This window comes from Sesamum indicum, linkage group LG8, assembly GCF_026168435.1.
Source record: "Sesamum indicum cultivar Baizhima isolate 11 linkage group LG8, ASM2616843v1, whole genome shotgun sequence".
Lineage (NCBI taxonomy): Eukaryota > Viridiplantae > Streptophyta > Magnoliopsida > Lamiales > Pedaliaceae > Sesamum > Sesamum indicum.
The window spans coordinates 21,682,465-21,703,778 of NC_142664.1; the positions used below are offsets into that span (position 1 = coordinate 21,682,465).

Below are 21,314 nucleotides of genomic sequence, written 5' to 3' on the forward strand. Positions count from 1 at the left end.
CCAAATATATAAATATTGGATAGAAGTTCATTTTTAATAATTAAGTTTCGGTATCAATATTTTCAATAATAAAAAAATTCATTAAAAACTTACCTTTTTTTTTTGGTTCCTCAAATCAACTAACCTTCATACATAAATATGAATAATTTGAGTCAAGAAAAATTTATGAATGGGCTAAAAAGTTTCTTCACTTTTTGATTCTACAAAAAAATCCATATAATTATGTTAATTTTAGTGATATTTATATAAATTAATATTACTATTGTCTAATTTAATTTTGATAATATCTTAAATTAATAACTATATCAATTGAAAACATTAAATTCAGACAATCTTGTAATTTATCATTTAAAATATATACAAAGTGATCTAAAATATAAAATTATGAGAAATAGATAAATGATTCAAGTGAAGTGGGAATCCAAAAGGATGACGTGTCCAAGAAACCGTTATGCAGCGCCGTTTTCTTGTTTCTCGTCTTCGGCTGTTGAAAATCCACAAGACTCTCTCCATTTTCAAACAAACTCTCCCTCTCTCTCTTGTTATCAATTCCTATATATCCACATTCTCATTTGGATATATGAGCATAGCAGTTTCAGTGGTGGTGAATCTTTCTTCCTCGTTTCCGCTAAAAGTCCAAGCTTTTTTTATGGATTCAAGTGGGTTCTCATCTCCGAGGTCCGGTTCGTTCCCAGCAGGTCTTCGGGTTCTTGTTGTGGAAGATGATCCGACGTGCTTGAAGATTGTTGAGAAAATGCTCAAGAAATGCAACTATGATGGTCTTTCTCGTTTTCTTCTCTTTTTGTCGGAAAAAATGTATCATGCTTGGATGAAATTCCATTTCCCTTTTGCTTTTACTCTCTGTTCTTTTTGTTGGTAAAGTTTGTTTCTTGCGATGTATTTGTTATTATCACACTTCACATATCTGAAGTCTACTTGGTTGTAAAAGCATCAATTCGACTCTTGTTGGTTTTCACTTTAAAGATGAATGCTTTTAGGAGTAGTTTATGAGCAGGATTTTATGCCGTAAACGTCCATGCAGCTAAAGAACTCTGTTTCCCAGTATTCATTACAAAATCATTACTTTCTTGCCAGACATGTTAAATAAAGTTGCTATTTGTGCATTCATGCCGGTAAATAACACAATTTGTGCATTGTGAGTTTCCAACTAGACATGATAATGGTTGTTTTGCTCCTCATCCTGTGCATTGGCCCTTCTCCCTCTCTCCCTTTCCTTTTTCTCTTTCCTGTTGAGGTTTGGGAGGAGGTTCCTTGAAAATTTATATTTTGAAGATATGAGGTAGTTCTGTCCTTCTCCAACTTTTGCTTTTGTGAGTTGCAGTAACGACATGTAAATTAACGCAAGAGGCACTGGACCTGCTTCAGGCACGAAAAGATGGATTTGACATTGTAATATCTGATGTGAACATGCCCGACATGGATGGTTTCAAGCTTCTAGAGCACGTTGGTGGGAAAATGGATCTTCCTGTGATAAGTGAGTTTTCTGCCACCAATACTTGTTGCTGCTTTTGAACTAGTTATCTTCTTTATTTTATTTATTATAGAACTTTGAGCGGAAACAATGATCCCACACAGTGATGTCCGTTGATGGAACAACAAGCAGGGTGATGAAAGGGATTCAAGATGGTGCTTGTGATTATCTTCTCAAGCCACTAAGAATAAAAGAGCTTCAGAACATATGGCAACATGTGATCCGAAAAAGGATGCACGGGGCTAGAGATACTGAAGGCCAAGAAAGCCTTGATGTAACTCAGATGACAAGAAATGGAAAACAGCCATCTAATGATCATTGCTCATTTAGCAGATGTATTGTTTCTGGAAAGAAAAGAAAAGGTGTTGAAAACAAGTGCCATGATGGAGAATATGGTGATCCTTCCTCCAAGAAGAAACCCAGGTTGTTTTGGGACATGGATCTTCATCAGAAGTTTGAGAAAGCTGTGCATCAGATTGGATTAAACAGTAAGTTCATCATCTTTGTCATTTCTCAGCAATCAGCATGGAATAACAATCCTAAAAGCAATATCTTAACCTTCGAACTTATCTCCATTTAAATTACTTAGAGATAGCTATCGACTTATTGTTGTTTTACAGAAGTTGGCCCTAAGAAAATACTCGAGTTGATGGGAGTACCAAGCCTAACGAGAGAAAACGTTGCCAGTCACTTGCAGGTAAATGTCATCGTGTTTTTTGCTTTTCTATATTACTGAAAGAATGAAGTTTATCTCGCTACAGCTTAAAGGTTTACAGAACTATCTGAAGCAGAGTTCATCAGCTATTTGGTTTAATCTTTATGAAAAATGGCTAAATATCATGAAGAAGTTATGGATTCAAATACCCTAAGTTCTTCCTTTCTTGATGCTGTCAGAAGTATCGTCTCTATTTGAGCCGGATGCAGGAAGAAAACAAGCTAAAAGCGGTATCTGGAGGGCTAAAGTTCTCAGATATCTATTCTAAGGAGCCTGCTGGAAATGTTTGCCTTCAAAGTTCAATTAGTCGGAACTCACTCACCGTGCCACAAAATGTTGTATATGTTCATGAAAAGGAGATTATGATCCATAATCATGATGCAAAAATCTGCAATGCAAATGTGAAAGGAGTTCTTTCAGTAGCGACAGAACCCAAGACAGCATTATCAGCAGACATGACTGATACTCCATTGAGCAGTAACCTAAGGATGAGTTCTAATCACTCTTTTGGACCATTGCCTTCAGAAGTAAGACCTGAATCCAAGATCGACGCTCAGTACTCTTGGAGTGGGGGAGTTCCTTCATTTCAATTCAAACAAGAAACCAGACCACATTTTCAGTCAGAGCAATTGTTTGATCACCTCCCACTTCCTATGCCTCAGCTCCAAGCTGATTCTGTCTCCCACAATTCTACATCTTCGAGCAGAGAAACAGATAAACCTATAGAACCGAACATCAACCTTTACTATGCCCAAAACCGAAGCCATGTCAAAGTCGAAAATTCAGCTGCCTTGTTTTCTGTTCAACCGGAGCCTTTTCCATGTTCTGTGTGGGGCACAACGAACTACAGCTTGGAACAGAATCTGTATGATAATATGGAATCTTCCCAGAAGAACTTGATTGCTGGAATTGGATCAGCTCTTAGGTTGTCAGATGAGGAGTTCATCAGTTATCAAAACGACTTTTCTCCACCGGATCCGGGACTTGTTAATACAGAATCAGTTGATTTCAGTAATCAAGGGCTCATTGTTGATGCTCCATATTTTCATAATTCAGTGAATTTTTAGTGTGATTACCATTGTCAATGGGCTATGTAACAGACCAAGGTCTATTTATTACATGACTTTCACTAGTTATTGGAATGTTAATCTTCAATGAAGAAAGGCAACTTTCTAATAATCCAGGTGCCTCTGAGTGTGCACAAACTATCCTCTGCTTTTGATTTGATGATAATTGACCAGGAACTACTATTTGAGCATTCTTGTTTGAAAGTTACTCAAGGGAAATTTGTAACGTAAAATGATCCTGAAAAGGTTATAAAACTCAAGATATTTCGCGATATGCTTAAACCTCCAGGACAGTATCTTCAACCGCAACATATAGAACTGATATTACACACTTTTCAATTTACACATTCAACGGGTGTATGGTAGATGGGATCAGTAAACACCAACGATGATGAGATCAATAATTTTGCACAGAATCAAAGACACACCAATGTATAGAAGTACATCACTGCTTGACATTAAGCGCATAAGAAACTTCTATAATATATATCCAACTGACAGTAGCAACTAGCCATTACAAACAAAAATTTGACCTCTTCACTCCTAGCTCCAGAAACTACAAAAAGGGTCTTAGAAGAGAGAACCCCACAACTTTTAGTTTCAGTTAATACTGAAAGCAGCAAACAAAAATCTACAGGGCGACTATACAAATCCTAATGTGCGATGTGCAGCTATAACTAATCTTTGACATTGCATATAGATGGTGGTTCTAAATCATATCACAGCTGTAAATAAGGTCTTTCCCCACAACTGGTGCTGATTGTCAATCAGTAATGCAATCAAAGCTGGATATTTGGTGAAGCATTTTCATTCATGCCTTTCCTTGAGAAACATTTTGCAGAACTGATTGGCAGACGGCTATTCTTTCCAGTAGCATCCTTGAACCTCTCTGTCTTCATTGCAAGCCTCCAAGGAGGTCTTGAATCATTATCTTGTGCTTTGAAAGCAGCCCGTTCTTCAACTTTAGGAACATAAGGTCTCACTGTTGGGATCTGCAGACATTTCAAGTTTCAACCAGCTAAAACACCAAGATAATATTGGCCTTGACCCATTCACAAATATCTGAAATTGGTGGGACTAGCAAGTTATACACACACATACACATGTGTGCGTGTGCATGTATCAGATGTTTGCCATATGAGCACGACTATATATGACAAAACACCACTTGTCATTGTCACATAGATCTTATGATTCCATATGAAGCAAAAAGGAGGTAGCTAACTAGCAAAAAGGAGCTAGAACATGGTACCTTTTTTGTTAAATTACTTGGTAATTCAGTTGTTGAAGGAACACACGCATCTTTTATTACTTTCAGCGCAATGGAACTGCGAAGATCCTTAAAGTTACTTCTTGTTTTGACCTGCACACAGAAAAGTTGATGAGTTCGATATCTTATCTGGTAAACAGAAACTATATAGAACTCTGTTTCTGTTCTAGATAAAAGCAAGTGCACAGACATTTTCTTGAGAACACTCATCAACCACTAAAACTAAAGTCAGCTCAGTCTCAAAGGAGGTTCTTTCTGTGATTTCTATAGGCCAAATCTCTTCATCAGTCTATCATCCCACGTTAATCCCTCATCTTTCAAATGCACCATAATAGCCCTTCATCTCCTTTATATATCTCATTAAAGTCCATGACAGTGTTACCATCATGTACTCTTCCTAGCTTCTGTAATTTCTCTTTTTTCAGCTCAAGTTCTGGTCATGCAGTACTCTGCAAGGATTTTAATGTCACACCCCATTACCCTGCTTAATGAAATCTACACCAACTAAAAGTCCACTTATGAAAATAATGTATATGGTATGTTATGAATTTTTTGTTGCAAAGCATATTGTAGTACATGATGCGATGTCATTATAATGGCATTTAAAACTTTTTCTTTTCTTTTTTTTGCAACTGGTTTGTATTTCATTTCGTGGAGAATTGCAATGACATCTGTTTTATACAGGGTCTTGTTGTTTTTTAAAATATTTTGTGATTTTTTCATGCAAATAAGACCATCACATGTGATGTAATGATATTTTATGAAAGACTTAATACAAGGATTTGGTGTTTTTCCTAGTTTACCCTCCACTGCCAAAGACTTTAATTAGATAGATTTAGGAGATGAGGAATTATTATGCTGCATTTGACCGATGAGGACTAAAGTGGGATAAAAAGAAGAAATGAGGAACTAATACAGAGATTTGGCCTTACTATTAAGGACTTGGTCTTGTGTTTTTTCAAGACATTTTGTATTCTTTTTTCATGCAAATAAGACCATGATACGTGATGTAATGATATTTTATGAAAGACTATATACAAGGATTTGGCCTTTTTCCAAGTTTACCCCTTTTCGGTGGAATATTCTATCCGCTGCCAGAGACTTTAATTAGATATATTTAGGAGATGAGGAATTATTATGGTGCATCTGAAGATGAGGACTAAAGTGGGATAAAAAGAAGAAATGAGGGACTAATACAGATATTTAGCCTTACTATTAAGGACTTGGCACTGCCCCATTTTCACCTGCGAGATTCACTGCTGGCTGATTTGGAGATGTGCCCCAAATAAGAAGTGTATAGAATACTTTATTGCATTTTTCCAGTGAGTTTTTCACCCATTGCATACTTAATTACTTTAGATATTATGTGTGTGAACACAAATCAATTTAAGATAGCAGTTATGAAGAAACCTGTGATCTTCCATGTAGTTGTTGTTTCTCCGTCTCCTTTGATTTCGACTTCTGCTCAAGCTTCTGAAAAAACTGAAGTAGGATAAATAAAGCACAAGCATCAGAAGTAATGAACAATTTTGTAGAGCTTTGAGCATAAAATTCCAATGACATATGACTTGCCTCTTTACGTTTTGCTGCTCTTTCTTCACTCTTGAAGGTGAACGAAGAAGGCACAGTCTGTGATCGTACTTTACTTCCAAATATATTTGAAAACTTGGAGCTGAAAAGTTCGGAAAAAAGTGTTATGATACAGTGCTAATACCATCTTTACAGCCATCAACAGAAAGCAACCTTCTGTTTGGTTTCATATTTTGCCAGCTCTTAAAACGGACTAAAAAATACTCCAAACATCATGTATTAAGGTTTTGACTGGTTTAAAACCAATAGAACTCCCACTGTCAAAAATATCCAAAATGAACTCAACGCCTATTGTCCCCTCTTTATATATTAATTATACAAAACACCCACTATCAATGCATGAGTTGACATCCATAGTAATTCTTCTGTTCTCAAAGTACAATGTAAAATATATTTTCATCAATTTTAAATACTTTTCAACCAAAAAAAAGACATGATTTGACATCTACAATAACTTTGTGCCCTTTAGAAACAATGCCAAACATATTATTATCCATTTCAAGAATTCCAATACTTTCTGAAATAAATAACAAACACCAGTCACAGTCCTTAATACACACACTTCAAACTTTCCAAAACCCAAACTCATTTTCCAAACCTTCCAAAACCTACTCTGAAACAACTCCAAACAAAGTGCAGCTCACTTAAAAATGCTTACTCTATAGATGGAGACTGTAGTTTCCCATGCACTGATTTGGTTCCTGAAACTGGATCACCATCTGGTTTTACACTCCTGTAAATCAAATAGTCAACCGAGAGAAGCATAGCATAAGTAAATAATGTATTATGAAGATCTTTTCTGGATCCTGAGATTATTTTTCTTTTTCCAAGCCTGAACACACAAGTGACCACCTGTTTTCCGGCAGAGGGGTTGCTGAATGATGCTTGAATAAACCACTAACAGATGCCTGCATTTAAGATAATATACAACTCAAGCATTATGGGGTTTTCTCAAAAGAAGAACTAAGTGAAGTAAATGAGAGCAGGGATGAAAAGTACAGCACCCTATTTGAAGTTTGAAGAAGCTTGCTGTTTTTATATTTCTTGGCTGGAGCCCTGACGACGTGTCCTAAGTTGGCTATCTTTGGCACACGTGGAGACGCAGCTTTTTGGTTTTCACTTGAACAAGAAGCAAAATTGATAGAAATGTGAAGGGATGTTGTATAGGATCTCCTTTTGTTGCTCGAGTCCCTAGCATTATTCTTGCTGTCCGGAGTCTTCTCACTATTTGGGAGTTGAACAGGCATTATCCATCTATCAGAAGGTGGACTGTCGGAATCACCATCATTTGTCAACAACTCAGAGGAAGAGACTTCAGAATTCGTCTCAGTTGACAATGTTGAGTTTCTCATAATAGAATCATCCTAGAGAAAACATTAGTCAACATCAGTTACCAAGGAAGTAAGTTTACTCTCTAGCAGACATTATAATAAATGAAGGTCATTTTTAATGCACAAACCTTGTCTAAAGTCTTATCCTCTTTCTTCGACACACTATAACCAATGCATCCATCATTTTCAACATGATTTTCAGATGCTAATGGATTTTCCATGAGAACTGGTGGTTTTAGAACTTTTTCAACTCCTCCAAGCTGGGCAACTTCCAATGTTTTTTCAATTGAAGCAGTACACAAACCACTTTGAGCAACAGAAAGATCTGGTTCGCTGGTTTGGACCTCCCCTTCCTTTATATTTTCATTGACTTCAGGCTGGGCATCTTCCAGTGTACTTTCAGTTGAAGCAGCATAAGAACCATTTTGAGGAACAGGAAAATCTGGTTCCCTGGTTTGAACCTCTCCTTCCTTTATATTTTCATTGACTGAGGAGCTGTCTCTTGGAGCCAAATCTGAATCAAAGGAAGAATTATCTTCGACCGTACTTGTTGTGGGTAAAACACTAGCTGCTGCATTTTGCTGCTCAAGCAATTTTGCAGCTCTCCTTCTCTTGAAATGTGCTTCAAAGTAAGCTTTCTTCTCAGCAACAGAACCAGGCTTGGAATACTTCTCAGCTTCTTCCAAGTACCGATTGTGGGTAAAAGCTGACCATTTTTCCCAGTCCAATGATTCAGACATGAACCTCCCAAAGGATACTGATGTTGTTAGGACCCGTTGCAGAGGATTTCCCTGCATAGGAATTTGCAGCAGAACCCGAAAAATTCATTTTTGTCATGATGTTAATTTCTTGATTCAACAAGGTCGCATGGCATGCTTTCATGCTCTCTTTAAAAACTTCTAAGGTTTAAATTATTAAATCAGTGCCACCATATGGTCGCACATTTGATCAGATTTAACTGTTTCACTTAAAAAAAATGGCATTTCCAGAACTCAACCTACTAAAATCCAATTCAAACAGAAATCATCTAATACACAATTCTTACAGCATTTGCAAAAATTTGCAAATTTCCACCGTAGTGTTTCTTCTGGAATTGTGTTAAGATGTTGGCAGAGCAAGGCAGTGTTTATGAGAGTGAGAGTGAGTGAGTGAGTGAGTGTGTGTGTGTGTGTGTGAGTGAGTGTTAGAGAGAGAAAAAGATAGAATTTTCAAGAAACAATAGTAACAAATAGAACTGAACCAAAATAATGTCCCTTCATCACAATTTGAACTAGTAAGAGAGAATGCAAGAAACAGCCAATCAGTATCAAGAAGAAATCAAGAACCAACACCAACGGGCTAAGAAATGTAGAAAAGTGAACCCCAACAAGCTTTGCATCTGAATCACTGGAGATAACATTCTAGCAAAATTCGAGATTTTCCAACAGACATAGTAAATCAACTAGATCTTAAAAAAAAAAAAGCGGAAAAACAAGAAACAAAAACAAAGGGAACAAATAAAACAACAAACACAAACACTGACCTTTTTTTCTCCACTAGAAGTAGGAGAAGGCTGCGAAAATGAACGCACAAGGCACGCAGAAGATTCCCCCATGACTTCGTTCCCGCAATGATGATAAAATCCAAAAACAGCCCACTTAATTTTCCCCAATTCTTGACCGATTTCCTCGTGCTTCACACCCTTCAACCTCTGTTCCCAGAATGCCCTAAAAACCCCTTATTTCTCTTGATTCAATTTGAGTTGGAATCTGCCATCGCAGACCAATTGAGATCCAAAAGGGTTTCAGGAAAAGAGACGCTTTTTGATTGAATATTATTTGTGTACAGAGAGATGAGAGGGACTCGGTCTGGTTCTTGAATTGAGGAGTGGCACTGCCACCAACGGCTAGTTTTGTTTTTCTTGTCTTTTTTACTTTTTTTTTTTTTCTTTTTTTCTTCTGTGTTTGGTTTGGAGGTAGCTGACAATGGAAACGTATCATACTCACTAATTTGATTTAATTTTTAATAATTAGAGAGAAAAAATAAATTATTAAAGGCCCACTAACCTATTTAACTATACACAATCTGCAACGGCTAATTGGCCCATTCAGACTATAACACTTGCCAAAATTAAGTTTTTAATAGAGTTCCATATATTTAGTTTTCTGAATTATAAGATTTTTAAAACAATTTTAAAATTAAAAAAAATATTCGATAGATTTAGTTCTTTATTTTATAAAATTTTTAGAATAGTTCTAAATTTAAGAAGGCTTGACACATTCAATCATCTACTTTACGGGATTTGTGGGATTAAATATGTCGAGTTTTCCCAATTTTAAATAAAATTGTAAAGCATAGAATTAAACGTGTTGAGTTTTTTCAACTTTAAAATCATTTTGAAAATTTCATAAAGCTGAGGATTAAAAATATTGAAACGCTTATTTTATGTGACTAAAAATGTAATTTCACCCATTTACGTTCTACCTATTTGTTCTAGTACAACGACTCCCATACTCCTCGTGCTTTTGTGGTGCTACAACGTATTAAAAGAAATATAATTTTTTTATAATTAATTACTATAATAAAAATAAATAGTTATAACAAATGTTGATTAACTCATAATTGTGTAATCGTTATGAGTTATTGTTTTTGCAGGTGATGCAAGATATTAACCACAACTCAAAATCAAGGTGAAAATTTTGGTCACAACTAAAATTACGACAAATGATGATATAAATATGGTCAAAACTAAAGCTTTTCGTCATTGATCCTTTCTAACATGTTAGATGGTATTCATTACCATGATTTTTTAAGTTGTGGTGTAATGTAGGAAATACTGAATTTTGCCGAAGTGGCACAAAAGTGAAATATATTGGGATAGTTAAAATATAGAATGTTAGGAATCTATTTTAGATATAATTTCTCAAACCATAAGAGGGTTACGTGTAACTATATCAAACCTCAAGAGAGAGGAGTGTAACTATCCCTAGAGTTAAAAAGAAAGTTTGCATTGGATTACAAGTCTATGTGACTCTATTATAACTAGAGAATCCATATATTATAAATACACATCAATTGCTACATTTCCTCAGTCACATAAAAAATATAAAATATCCCACGTCCTAAAATACTATTAGTTATCTAGTAGAGAACCATCAAATAGTTCTAGGATATAGAATGTGGACATTAAAAAAGACACTGTCGAGTTCTATGAACTGACTAAGAATCGCTGAATTGAAAAGGTGGTTAGATCCGTTCGCAGACGTTAAATCCATTTATGAAGGTCAAATTTGTTTGTGATACAAAACGTACCTGAAAAAGAAGTATATTATAATTCAAATCTTACAAGATCCACAAAGTTGGTATTTCACTGTACATATTAAAATGTTTAATGTGCATATTTTAATTACCATTTGCCTACAAATTGTAGAAACCATTGGTTCTGCCACTAAATGGACTTTCTCTTGTGCACAATCAATCTCACTATCAATCCTTTTCATATGTTTCTTTTAGTTACAATTAGAAAGCATGCAATGATATGTGGAAAGATAGGTGTCATATTGTGGACATCCTTAGTTCCATGATACTTCATTAACACAGGGAGTGTTTGTGCGAGTTTCAAAAAATAATTTTTAATTTTTAATTTTTTAAAAAAATACTTTTGAGGTGTTTGAAATGCTAATAATATTTCTAAAATTATTAAAAGAAGTATTTTTAGATCAAAAGTTAAAAACACCTTTGGCTTTGACTTTTTTGTAAATAAATTCAACTTCAATTTTTACTACTTTATCCTCATTATAATAGCTTTGGTTCAACTTTACCGGTTTTTATTTGTTTTAAAATTTTCACATTTGAAGTTGATATTGAAATTTAAAATGATTCAAATAATTTGGCAATAATCAAATTTACACTTTCACATATTAAATATTTTATTTGCGGTATTGTCTAATTATATTATTCATTTATTATAAAAAATATAAATTAAATGGCTATGATTAATCAATAAAATAATTTATTTTATTCGTGTAAGTTTAGTTATTGTGTATGAATCAACAATTATATTACTTGGTGGAAGTATTATTAAATTAAAATTCTATTTTTTATTAATATTTCAAAAAAATTAGATATGATATATAATAAGCAAAATAAAGTTTATTATTTTTACAATAATTATAAACAAATGCAAATATAATAAAAAATAATATCTTTTTAACATATGTGGATAAAATGGTATTTAATTAATTAAATTTGTTGTAGATGTGATTTTTTCCCAAATACTATTCAATTTTGCTTTTGTCCACTTTTTGCTTTTTTTACAAATACTACCCACTTTTGATTTTATTACAATTTTCAACTTTCTCTACAAAAATTACTTTTCTAAAAGCATAAGTTTTCGCAAACACTCCCATAATGTTAATGTTCACAAATTAATCATAGTACTTTGGACACAAGTTGTCTATTAAGATAATCTTGGCGTGATCACACGTGATCAGTTTTAATCTTTTTTATCGAGTAAAAATTATTTTGATGCCCAAATTTTGTGATTAATATCATTTTAGTGTCTGGATAAGTACACAAATTTTACTATTAATACATTTTGATGTTCAATAAAGTCATTTATGAATACTCTCAAAGTGATCTTTACTCTTATTTAAAGTCAGCCATCTCAAGTCGAGACACAAATATTCCCAAAGTCCTCAAATTTAAGAAATGATTACACCGACTCTCCTATTACGATAAAATTACAATAATTACATCTACATACCTGATTAATCATTTATTTACGTAAGTCATTCCTATTATTTAAAAAATTACACATATACCCCCAAAAACATTAACATTATTTACACAAACCACCCTCTATTTTTTAGAAAAATACCACATACACCAACCCTCAAATGAAATGTCAACATCATTACAAAAATTACCCTTTATTTTTACTATCAAGATTTATTTCTGTAATAATGCAAAAGAATAGGGGCAGTTTGTATAAATAGAACATAAATAACAAGTGTAAATATAATTATCCTTTACAAAAAAAATGACTCCTATTTTTTCGAATTATCTCACCCCACACCCTCTTCTTAGTGCAGTAAGAACATTACGGAAAACTGGTCCGAAGTTATGGGACATCAGTCACATACATAGGATTGTAGTATCAATGTAATCATTTGAGCAATAAAGGTGATTTGTATAATTCAATCATAATCAAGGGATGTAAATGTAATTATTCCTAATTTAAAAGAAGGTGGCAGCTCGTCGCGGCCATTAACATGAAAGAAACCGAAATACAAAATAATTTTCCCAATAGAACGAACTATGAACAGATATTGTCGTCAAACTTCTTGTGTACAAAACTTAAACGCGATTCTTAACAGGTGAAAAACGCGATATATGAAGCGTAAGAGCATTGATTTTCATCTGCTGGTAGAGTTCTCTATCCTTCTTGAGTTACTTTCTTTAGCATGTTAGCCTCAGCTTTTCACCCTGATGAGAATTCATAATGGTGAGCGCAAATGACACTACAAATCGATGAAAATAACTGATCATGCAGAAGTTTGATCGAGTTCAGTTCATCAGACTCACGCGGATTTTTCCTTGGATTTTTCTTTGGAATCTTGGTTGATGTCTTCCTCCGATGATTCAGTTCCTGAGTTTAAGAATGTCATCTTCCCAAAAGATTCCTTAGCGTCACCGAAGAAGTCCTTCACCTTATCGAGAACTGTTTTGAGCTCATCCTGTGTTGGGAGCTGAAATTTTGCAGAAAAAATACGAAATGTATTAGAGGAGAAACAAGATAATCATAGCAAATATGTCGGCTTTCGAACCATACAAATTCACTCCCGATCGTCTTCTCCAATTTACTTTTCATCATGTAATAGATGAACACTAAGTTGATATGATCAATCCATACCTAAGATTTCAGAGGGATTTGAAATCTATAAATATTTAGACAAACTACATTGACACCCACTATATTGGAAAAAAATTTACACAAACGCCCTCTAAGGTATATTACAATACTAGCCCCGAGGGGATGTACTTGTAATTTTTCAAAAACAGGGGTTCTCGCGTAATTAGCTCTAACCTGAAAGAGTGTCAGTGTAATTTACCCTAAACATAACTCAGAATGAGAGTTAAAGAATTTGAAATCCTTTTTAATATGAAATTATCCCGACAAAGCGGAAGGATTTGTTATTAGGGATTTGAAATCCTAGGTTCAAATCCATTATAAATCCAAACACAATGCAAAAAAAGTGTATCTTTATTAAAAACACTTTGCACGTATATGAGACATCAGATGAAACACCAAACTGAAATAGAAGATCTGAACTGAAACAGCTACTGCGCTAAGCATCAAAAGAAATATCAGCACATATAAACCGAAATTCCTTCTACGTTTGGGCACCCCATCATCCAAAATCGCCCATCTGAGGAAAGAATTCTCAATGGTGCTTAAAACCATTTAAACTCTTAAAGCAGCAGCAAATGATTTCTTTAGATCCATCCTTAGAGAAATTAATTATTACTGTCTTTGTCTAAGAACATTTCAGAGTAGACTTTAACCTTTAAGCTGACGAGGAATGCAACCGTATGACCAAACTCCAGGTCTCCAAGACAGGTTTTCGAAGAGAAAGCATAGTAGTGTTAAATCTTGGTTAGAGCAGTTTTCCAGATCACTGAAGTGAAAAATGGCCAGGATTGGTGTAATTGATGTTGGAAATATGTCCAAATTGAGTTCGTTTGCCTCTGAGGATGATCAAGAAATACCCTTTAACTATGAGGCCTAAAGGATAAAATGAGTTGGCGATTGGTTATTACCTCAATTACATCATTTGCGGCCAGTGCAGCCCTTAGATTGTTGTTTTCCTGCATGTTAAGAGCATAGGATATCAGAAAACAAAAAGTTTCTGACATTTGAATTTTCATTTTTCAACTTTTTTGTGCATCGTATGAGTCTGAAACCAGAACAAAATGGAAAGCAGAGATTAGAAACATTACAACAAGTTTGTAGCCATATCGGAAGTCAGTCGCTGAACGCAGCACGCGGAACTGTTTCATAGCCATTTTCTGTATTTCCTTCTCATCCTGTTTCAATAGAATATACAAAGAAGAAAATGTGGTCTTTTAAAGTCATGTAAAAAGTCAAAACCATAATAGCTAAGACGTGCAGCTGCAGATTGTATATATATGTCATCAAACTATCTGCCTAAAGCTACTGCTTCCAAGCTATATAGATCCAATCCTAAGTACGATAAGATCTAGTCAAAAAAGATATAAAAGATTACGAAAAGGATGAAATTAAGACTTCTCCATAATATAAGCATGTCATGGAACAAAACAAATTGAAGAGGCCTTGAGAAAATATTTCTTCACTATTCAGATAAATTCTTTACAATAATATGCAAATATCATCTTTAAAGCTCTTTCTTCACACAAATTACAGTAGCCCATTTAGTAAGATCATTCTGCTTTTCTTTCCCCCCAAAGGAAGAGGGAGGCAAAAATAATAGCCCCGCAAACAAAAAGAACTACTTAGCGAGAACTGTTTCTATGTTTTAACAAGCAAGATTTTGTAGGATCAAAAGCTTTCCATGTCATAAAGAAGTATTTCATCTTAGCCAAAGTTCAAAACAAGAAATGAGACAGAGCTGCTCTTCACCATCCATAGATAGTAATAGACGAAAATTTGGTGCAATAGTCACTCATCAATGAATGCAGCAAAATTTCAACAGCTGGAAACTCACTCTATAAATAACTGCTGCAAGATTCCTAGCTAGAGTATCCTTGTAGATATATTTCCCCAGAAAATTATCCTTTGCAGAAACCATGATTTTCGCTGTTGTGCCACCCGTTACGATATTCAGGGGGTACCAAAGGTAAACCTGACCAAGATGAAAACAGCAAACTTTCGTAACCGCAAGCTGAAAGCTTCAGAAATAGAGAGCTTAATGCAATTCAAGATCGATAGGTGCATATTCACCAACCATTCAACGAGAGAGATACTTGATAACGACAGAGGGACATATGAATTCAATGGGCTTACTCATTGAGTTCTGATCAAATCTCACAAGATTCCAAAGAGTCGTACAAGATAATATGATGAAGAGAAAGATAGGCTGGACGACCCTACTAAAAAAGACACATTTACAATCAAAAAGGTTTTCAATTTTATTGCCCTTTAGCAAATTAAGATTTTCCCCATCTATTTTGCTCTAAAATTGCAAACCTTGTCTGCCTCAAGTCATTAATTCCCCTAGAACTAGTAACAAGCAATGTTCAAAATCATAACATCAGTAAGACAGTAACTATAATCATCCATGACCATACATTTTCCCTCGAGCTACACAATAAAAACTCAAACTTGAACAAAATGATTACCAAGAAAAGAAAGAAACACAAGATAAAGAAGTCGTCCAAGAATCTTGGTGTGTGGCGTGTGTGGTGTGTGTGTGAGAGGGGGGGGGGAGGGAACAAACATTTGCCACGCGAATAAAGATAACAAATTTTGGGTTGCCATCATCTTCAAGCTTGGGCAGAGGAGGAGGGGGTGCCCGCTGGTATTGTCTGGCCGCCATTCCTTTCTTTCCTTTTGCTTCAACTACCAGCAATCTATGCTGCCTTTTCTGCTGGTATGGTTTCTGGGCTGTTGTTGTTTTTGTGGAAAACAGTGAGTGTCTGATGAGTGAATCTTCATGTGTTCTTCCATTTGATGATAAGGGCAGTCTCACCAGTGGATTCAAAGACATTCCCACCTCCATAACAGAACTCTCTTCAGAAGAACTGAAAAACTTTCAACTGTTTCAAGATTCTTGATTAATGTTTGATGTTTGCTAGGAGGGAAAGTATGTGTTACTGGCTAAAGCTTATCCACAAAATTTCAGTTTCCTTTTGTTTTATTTCTTTTTTCACATTTTATGGCTTTTCTTTTGGCTGAGAGAATTGGAAGTCTGGAAAATCCAGTAATTGCACACGTGGAGTGTCAGCAGGCCAGAAGTTTTTGTTATTTACATTGTGGTCCTTTGAAAATTCTAAAACAGATCTTTCAGTGGGGGCACACATCTCTAAAGAATCACTGCGGCCTATGTACAGAAAGAAGAGATCAGACACCATTCTTTGAGCATCACTGTACCTGAAGACTCAAAGATTGTAGAATAGTTATTTTACATCAGGGCCTCCAAGAAATCTTTTGTGGTACAGTTGCTAAGTAGGTGTAGTGTGATCTTCTTGGAGCTTAAAGCTGATGTGAGAGCTGAACTTATGTTCAAATTGTTAGCATCATTAGTATATGACCTTAGGTGAATTAGAGAATCAAGTTCTATGTTTAGAGCCTGCCGGCAGTGACGGAACGCTGTTTTCAAGGCCATCTCCGTTTGGCTCGCCGTGCAGGAAAGTAGTCATGGTGTTCCAATGGTTAAATCTTGTAATTGTGTTTGTCTAAATCACATAGCAAATGCAGATACAGAATGACTTCAATAAAATCCATCATGATCCTTTAAAACGGTCAAATTTTCATACAGATGATAATCAAGTTACAAAAAATTACACATTTATTCTCTTGTTCCTGTACAAAAAGAGAGCTCAGTGTCAAAAAGAATAAATTGTAAAACCGATGACTCTCGGTCTTCAATCAGGAAAACTGGCTTCCAGATTTTCGGAGACCAACATCATAATATACACTAGCATTATCTATCTTACAGGAAAAAAATACAGGAAAAAAAGGAAAAACTCCACTACCTCAACCTGTATACCAGAGTTTGCACAAATTTCTCAGTCCTTTCCATATATCTCAGCCACTACACAGAATCCCATGGCCGAGCCCACCAAAATTTACTCCAAATGATGTCACCGACACTAATAGCTTCCCAGTTTGAAGAGAGTGGGGAGTTGTCTGCGCTTCTACAAATCGTACCACCACAAAATGGAGTTTCTCTGTTCCAATTCACTCAATAAGAAAACTCATGACCTCTCAGAGATATATATTTCTTCACCCATATAGCAATGTCCTCAGAGCAAGCTTGGGCTTCAGGGGTCTTGAGAAGCGCATCAAGGGTCGCAAATTCATGAATTGTGTCCTTGTAATCAAGAAGGGGGGCATCTATTTTAGCCTTTCGAAGCTCCTCTGAGTATAAAATAGCACGGTCACGCATCCAATCGTGCTCAGCCACAACTGTCAGTGTTGGTGGCATGAGTTTCAGGGGTACTTCCCGTACAGGGTTGAAAGGGTTGCCGGCTGGGTGGTCCAAGTTTAATTTGTCTTCTGGTAGGAAGAGTTTCCACGCGAGCAAAGACATAGATTTGTCATAGAGATAAGAATTACATAGTTTGATCTCAGAAGGTGTGGGAATGCTTCCAATGAAGAAAGGGTACATGAGGACTTGAGCCACCACTCTTACGGGGTCTAGACGCTTGCCTGCCTCGACCGCATACCGTGCAACATAGTTAGCAATATTTGCACCACAGCTGGCTCCAAGAAGAACACACCTGTTTCAAGATCTCACCAGATCAGCCTCTTTCAGCCAATTAAGTACCATAATGACAAAAATTTGCAACAGTTCTAAAAGTCAAATTGTTAATTAGCAATAGCATTATATGAGGAAATCACTACTACTTGTATAATGAGGTCACAACAAGAAGAAAAAAAAGAACCAAACTGCATATAGGAGAAGCATATTTCGTCTCTCTCAGTATTAGTTACCGATTGATTGGCTATACTTTATTTGCCAAAACCTGAAACAGAGGTCACAATTTTTTTACGGTCCAGATAGAGCTCTCGACCATGCTACTAGAAAGCTGATCACTAAAAGAGGGGCAAAGCAAACTAGCAAACACACAAAGGAGCAATCATACAGAACTAGTAACAAGGCCAAGACCATATATCAAAGAACTGCACAAGTTCTGATATTACTCATCATGTTTCCATTGCTCATGGATTCTGAAGTTCTTCCATAACAAAATTATCAAAGGTCTTTCCCTATCAAGAAAGAAACAAAAGGAAAGCATTGAAAACAGTAAAAACAAAGTTGAATGGGACTCATAATACAGCTGTCAAGTTTAATTCTACTAACCATGTAGCATTTACCAATGACTTAACACTTCAGGAAAGAGGATCACTTAATCATGAACTTGCACAAGTCCATACAATCGAAAAAGATTCTAACTAATCAGGAGTTCTACATACAAATTCACACCATTTTCGACTATAGCAATACGAAGAAGCATGTATAAAACTTCATTCTTTTTTCCACATATATTTTCACAAGATCATCTTAGCTTAGGATCAAAACATATACCTAGATGGATCTCCATGAGCTGCCAACCACGGCTCAACCATCGACGCCCCAAATCCATCAACAATCTGTCTTCTCCCCCCATCTTCTCCCCCTATACCTCCAACTCTCCCATTCGCCCAAGACCGATCACACTCAGCCAAATTCGCCTGCTTCCCCAACCAATTCAGGACTTTCACCCCATCATCAAAAGCAGCTGGATACCTACTTTCCGGCGCCAACCTATACCCCACTGCAACCACCACCGCGTCGCACAATTTCGCTATCCTCCTGCAAAACACATCGTTCGCTACCGTATCACTTCCACCGCTTACCCACCCTCCACCGTGGAACTGCAAAATAACGGGCAATTTCCGGCAATTCCGCCCGTTTTTCTCAGGCGAGTACCCACCATAAACAACCCCATTATCCGAAACTTTCTTCAAACTCCTGCTCATCGGAACCCTGACTCTAAGATCCGGAACTGATTTACCCGAAATTATGGCTGAATCAGGGAGGAAAATCCGCAGCGAAAGGGAAGTCGCGGGGTCGATGTGGAGGTCCTTAGTGGCAACACCGTCATCGGAAAAACATGGGTTCGCGGCAGCAACGGCCTCATCCGGCCGCGAAACAACACCATATGGGTTCCGAGTATGAGATTCAAGCAGAGCTTGTAACTTGCGCTTGAGGAAGAATTTGAACAAGACGCTGTATAGCTTCACCGTTATGCTCGGCATTTCCGATTCACACGCAGAAATATCTGCAAATATCAAAGAAAATACCGCATTTATACGTCTGCGAGTGGACTATGACTTGCAAAGCTTTGAATTCACATGGAAGAAAAACAGAGAGAAGACTGGTTCAATTCTCTCTCTATGTGACGAGAGCTTCTGGAGACGGAGAAATTTCAAGAGAGATAGAGAGAGAATATGACGGCGGTAACACGGAGGTGCCAAGCTGGACTCTTGGTGCATTGATTAGTTGTACACATGATTACAACTCACTCAGCTGCCCATTGGCGCTTTGGAACTGCACCGATGTGTTGCTGTTCATACTATGTTTTGTTGGAATGAAAAATATGATTATAAAAAAAAGTTGGAAGTAAAACAAAATATCATAAGAGAGAATTTAGGGTTTAGTCAGAAAAAAGATAGAGATGAATTAAAACTTAATATATATGAAATTTTTTGAAGTCTAATCTTGTTTTTGTTTAAAATTGAGTAAAAATATAAAAGTATAATATCAAAACGATAATAAATATATATTTTTTTATTTTTTTCTTTATTTTTTTTCATTTCCACTGATAATACCGTATATAATCACTAAAGAAAAAAAAACAAAATCGCTGAAAAACTATTGCATTGAAATCAACAATGAATGTTTTTATTAGTAAAAAATATTCTTGATTTTGTTTGATAAATATTTTTATTAATCAAGTTTTTCAAATTTTCGCTAAATAGCATAAAAATTTCCGATGTTTTAAAATTTTAATTAAAAATTCATATTTTAAAAATAGGTGAAAAACCCCCCTCTATTTTATTAAACGTAATTTACTTGCTCATTTCTGTTAAATTGATTTAACAACATTAATTTTTTCTCTTCATATGATCGCTATGCTCTTTTTATTATATATTTTAATGATCATTGAATATTTTTTTAATTAAATAATATTCGTCAAATCTAATCAATTAATTTCAATCAGAGGGGGTGTTTCTCCTGCAGATGGGAGCGGCGGCATTGCCCCCAAATCTGGCGACAACGACATCGTCCAGATAAAAAAAGAGGGCAAAGGCGACAAGTGGAAGTATTTTCTTATAATTTAATTTTCTCGTACCAAATAAGTTAAAATATTTGAAATTTACTTTTCTTTCAATCTTACTAAACAACTTGAAGGAAAACTATTATTCTTTTGATCATCCTCCTTATTTTCGCTTTCTTTTTCCTCCCATTTGGACTGAACGAATCCTTAATAATGATAATAATTGATATATTGTAACAATAGTTATTGATTAATTATATTTTATTTAAAATTGATAACTTGATTTTATTCGCTACAAGTTGCGCTCAGGAACTACATTCGGCCACTTCTCTGTGATCACCCCATTCGTGACAGATCCAACTGAGTGTTCATATTGCACGTTGGTACCGATAATCGATGCCCTAGCACTGGGATAAACTCACGAGTGTTTTATAATAGTAGTTATTGATTAATTATACATATTTAATATTAGTAAATTATAATATATTGATTATTAATAATTAAAATTATTTATGTAACTGTAATCAATTCACTTGAAACAAATTAATTATTAAGAATTGTAATGTCACATTATTGAATTGTTGTTTTATATAAAAAAGATAATCTTTAGTGGAGGATTTTTTTTTTTATATAAGAATAGAGTGCTTATTTTGGTAATTTTTGGGAAAAATAAAAAGAAAAATCAATGTTGAATAATAAAGTAAACTTTTTTTTGTGAAATTGCAAGAGCAAATAAGATTCAAAGGAGTAGGAAAAACTTTCAAATTACAAACATAGTGTTTGGATTCATTTTCTGAGTGTTTCTTTGTGTTTTGTGGAGATAGAGAAAGAAAAATAAAGA

At 35.3% G+C, this 21,314-nt stretch overlaps 4 protein-coding genes across 6 annotated transcripts; 1 reads left to right on the forward strand and 3 right to left on the reverse strand.

Annotated features, from left to right (window-relative positions):
* The first annotated feature begins 609 nt into the window (after positions 1-609).
* Positions 610-3,312, forward strand: ARR11 (response regulator 11). Its single transcript, XM_011088802.3, has 5 exons — positions 610-779; positions 1,343-1,495; positions 1,597-1,980; positions 2,113-2,189; positions 2,387-3,312. The coding sequence occupies exons 1-5, from the start codon at positions 650-652 to the stop codon at positions 3,272-3,274; spliced, it is 1,632 nt and encodes a 543-aa protein (XP_011087104.1). The 5' UTR covers positions 610-649; the 3' UTR covers positions 3,275-3,312.
* Positions 3,313-3,732: 420 nt separating this feature from the next.
* LOC105168358 (TPX2 (targeting protein for Xklp2) protein family) lies at positions 3,733-9,426 on the reverse strand. Of its 2 annotated transcripts, none has more exons than XM_088883038.1 (9): positions 8,988-9,426; positions 7,594-8,256; positions 7,139-7,498; positions 6,987-7,042; positions 6,793-6,867; positions 6,117-6,216; positions 5,955-6,017; positions 4,527-4,637; positions 3,733-4,266 (listed from the first exon to the last, which is right to left on the reverse strand). In XM_088883038.1, exons 1-9 carry the CDS (start codon positions 9,057-9,059, stop codon positions 4,054-4,056), a joined length of 1,713 nt encoding a protein of 570 aa, XP_088739164.1. In that variant the 5' UTR covers positions 9,060-9,426; the 3' UTR covers positions 3,733-4,053. The 2 variants fall into 2 exon arrangements, with proteins under 2 accessions (XP_088739164.1, XP_011086717.1); XM_011088415.3 differs by having other exon boundaries at positions 5,955-6,026; positions 8,988-9,425.
* A 3,188-nt stretch (positions 9,427-12,614) lies between these two features.
* On the reverse strand, positions 12,615-16,339 carry LOC105168359 (multidrug resistance protein). Of its 2 annotated transcripts, XM_011088417.3 has the most exons (6): positions 15,925-16,334; positions 15,193-15,330; positions 14,447-14,533; positions 14,267-14,314; positions 13,031-13,194; positions 12,615-12,931 (listed from the first exon to the last, which is right to left on the reverse strand). In XM_011088417.3, the coding sequence occupies exons 1-6, from the start codon at positions 16,204-16,206 to the stop codon at positions 12,919-12,921; spliced, it is 732 nt and encodes a 243-aa protein (XP_011086719.1). In that variant the 5' UTR covers positions 16,207-16,334; the 3' UTR covers positions 12,615-12,918. The 2 variants fall into 2 exon arrangements, with proteins under 2 accessions (XP_011086719.1, XP_088739982.1); XM_088883856.1 differs by lacking the exons at positions 12,615-12,931; positions 13,031-13,194 and adding an exon at positions 13,235-14,194 and having other exon boundaries at positions 15,925-16,339.
* Positions 16,340-16,933: 594 nt separating this feature from the next.
* On the reverse strand, positions 16,934-19,692 carry LOC105168360 (putative carboxylesterase 11). Its single transcript, XM_011088418.3, has 2 exons — positions 18,739-19,692; positions 16,934-17,929 (listed from the first exon to the last, which is right to left on the reverse strand). Exons 1-2 carry the CDS (start codon positions 19,449-19,451, stop codon positions 17,392-17,394), a joined length of 1,251 nt encoding a protein of 416 aa, XP_011086720.1. The 5' UTR covers positions 19,452-19,692; the 3' UTR covers positions 16,934-17,391.
* Between the last annotated feature and the right edge of the window lie 1,622 nt (positions 19,693-21,314).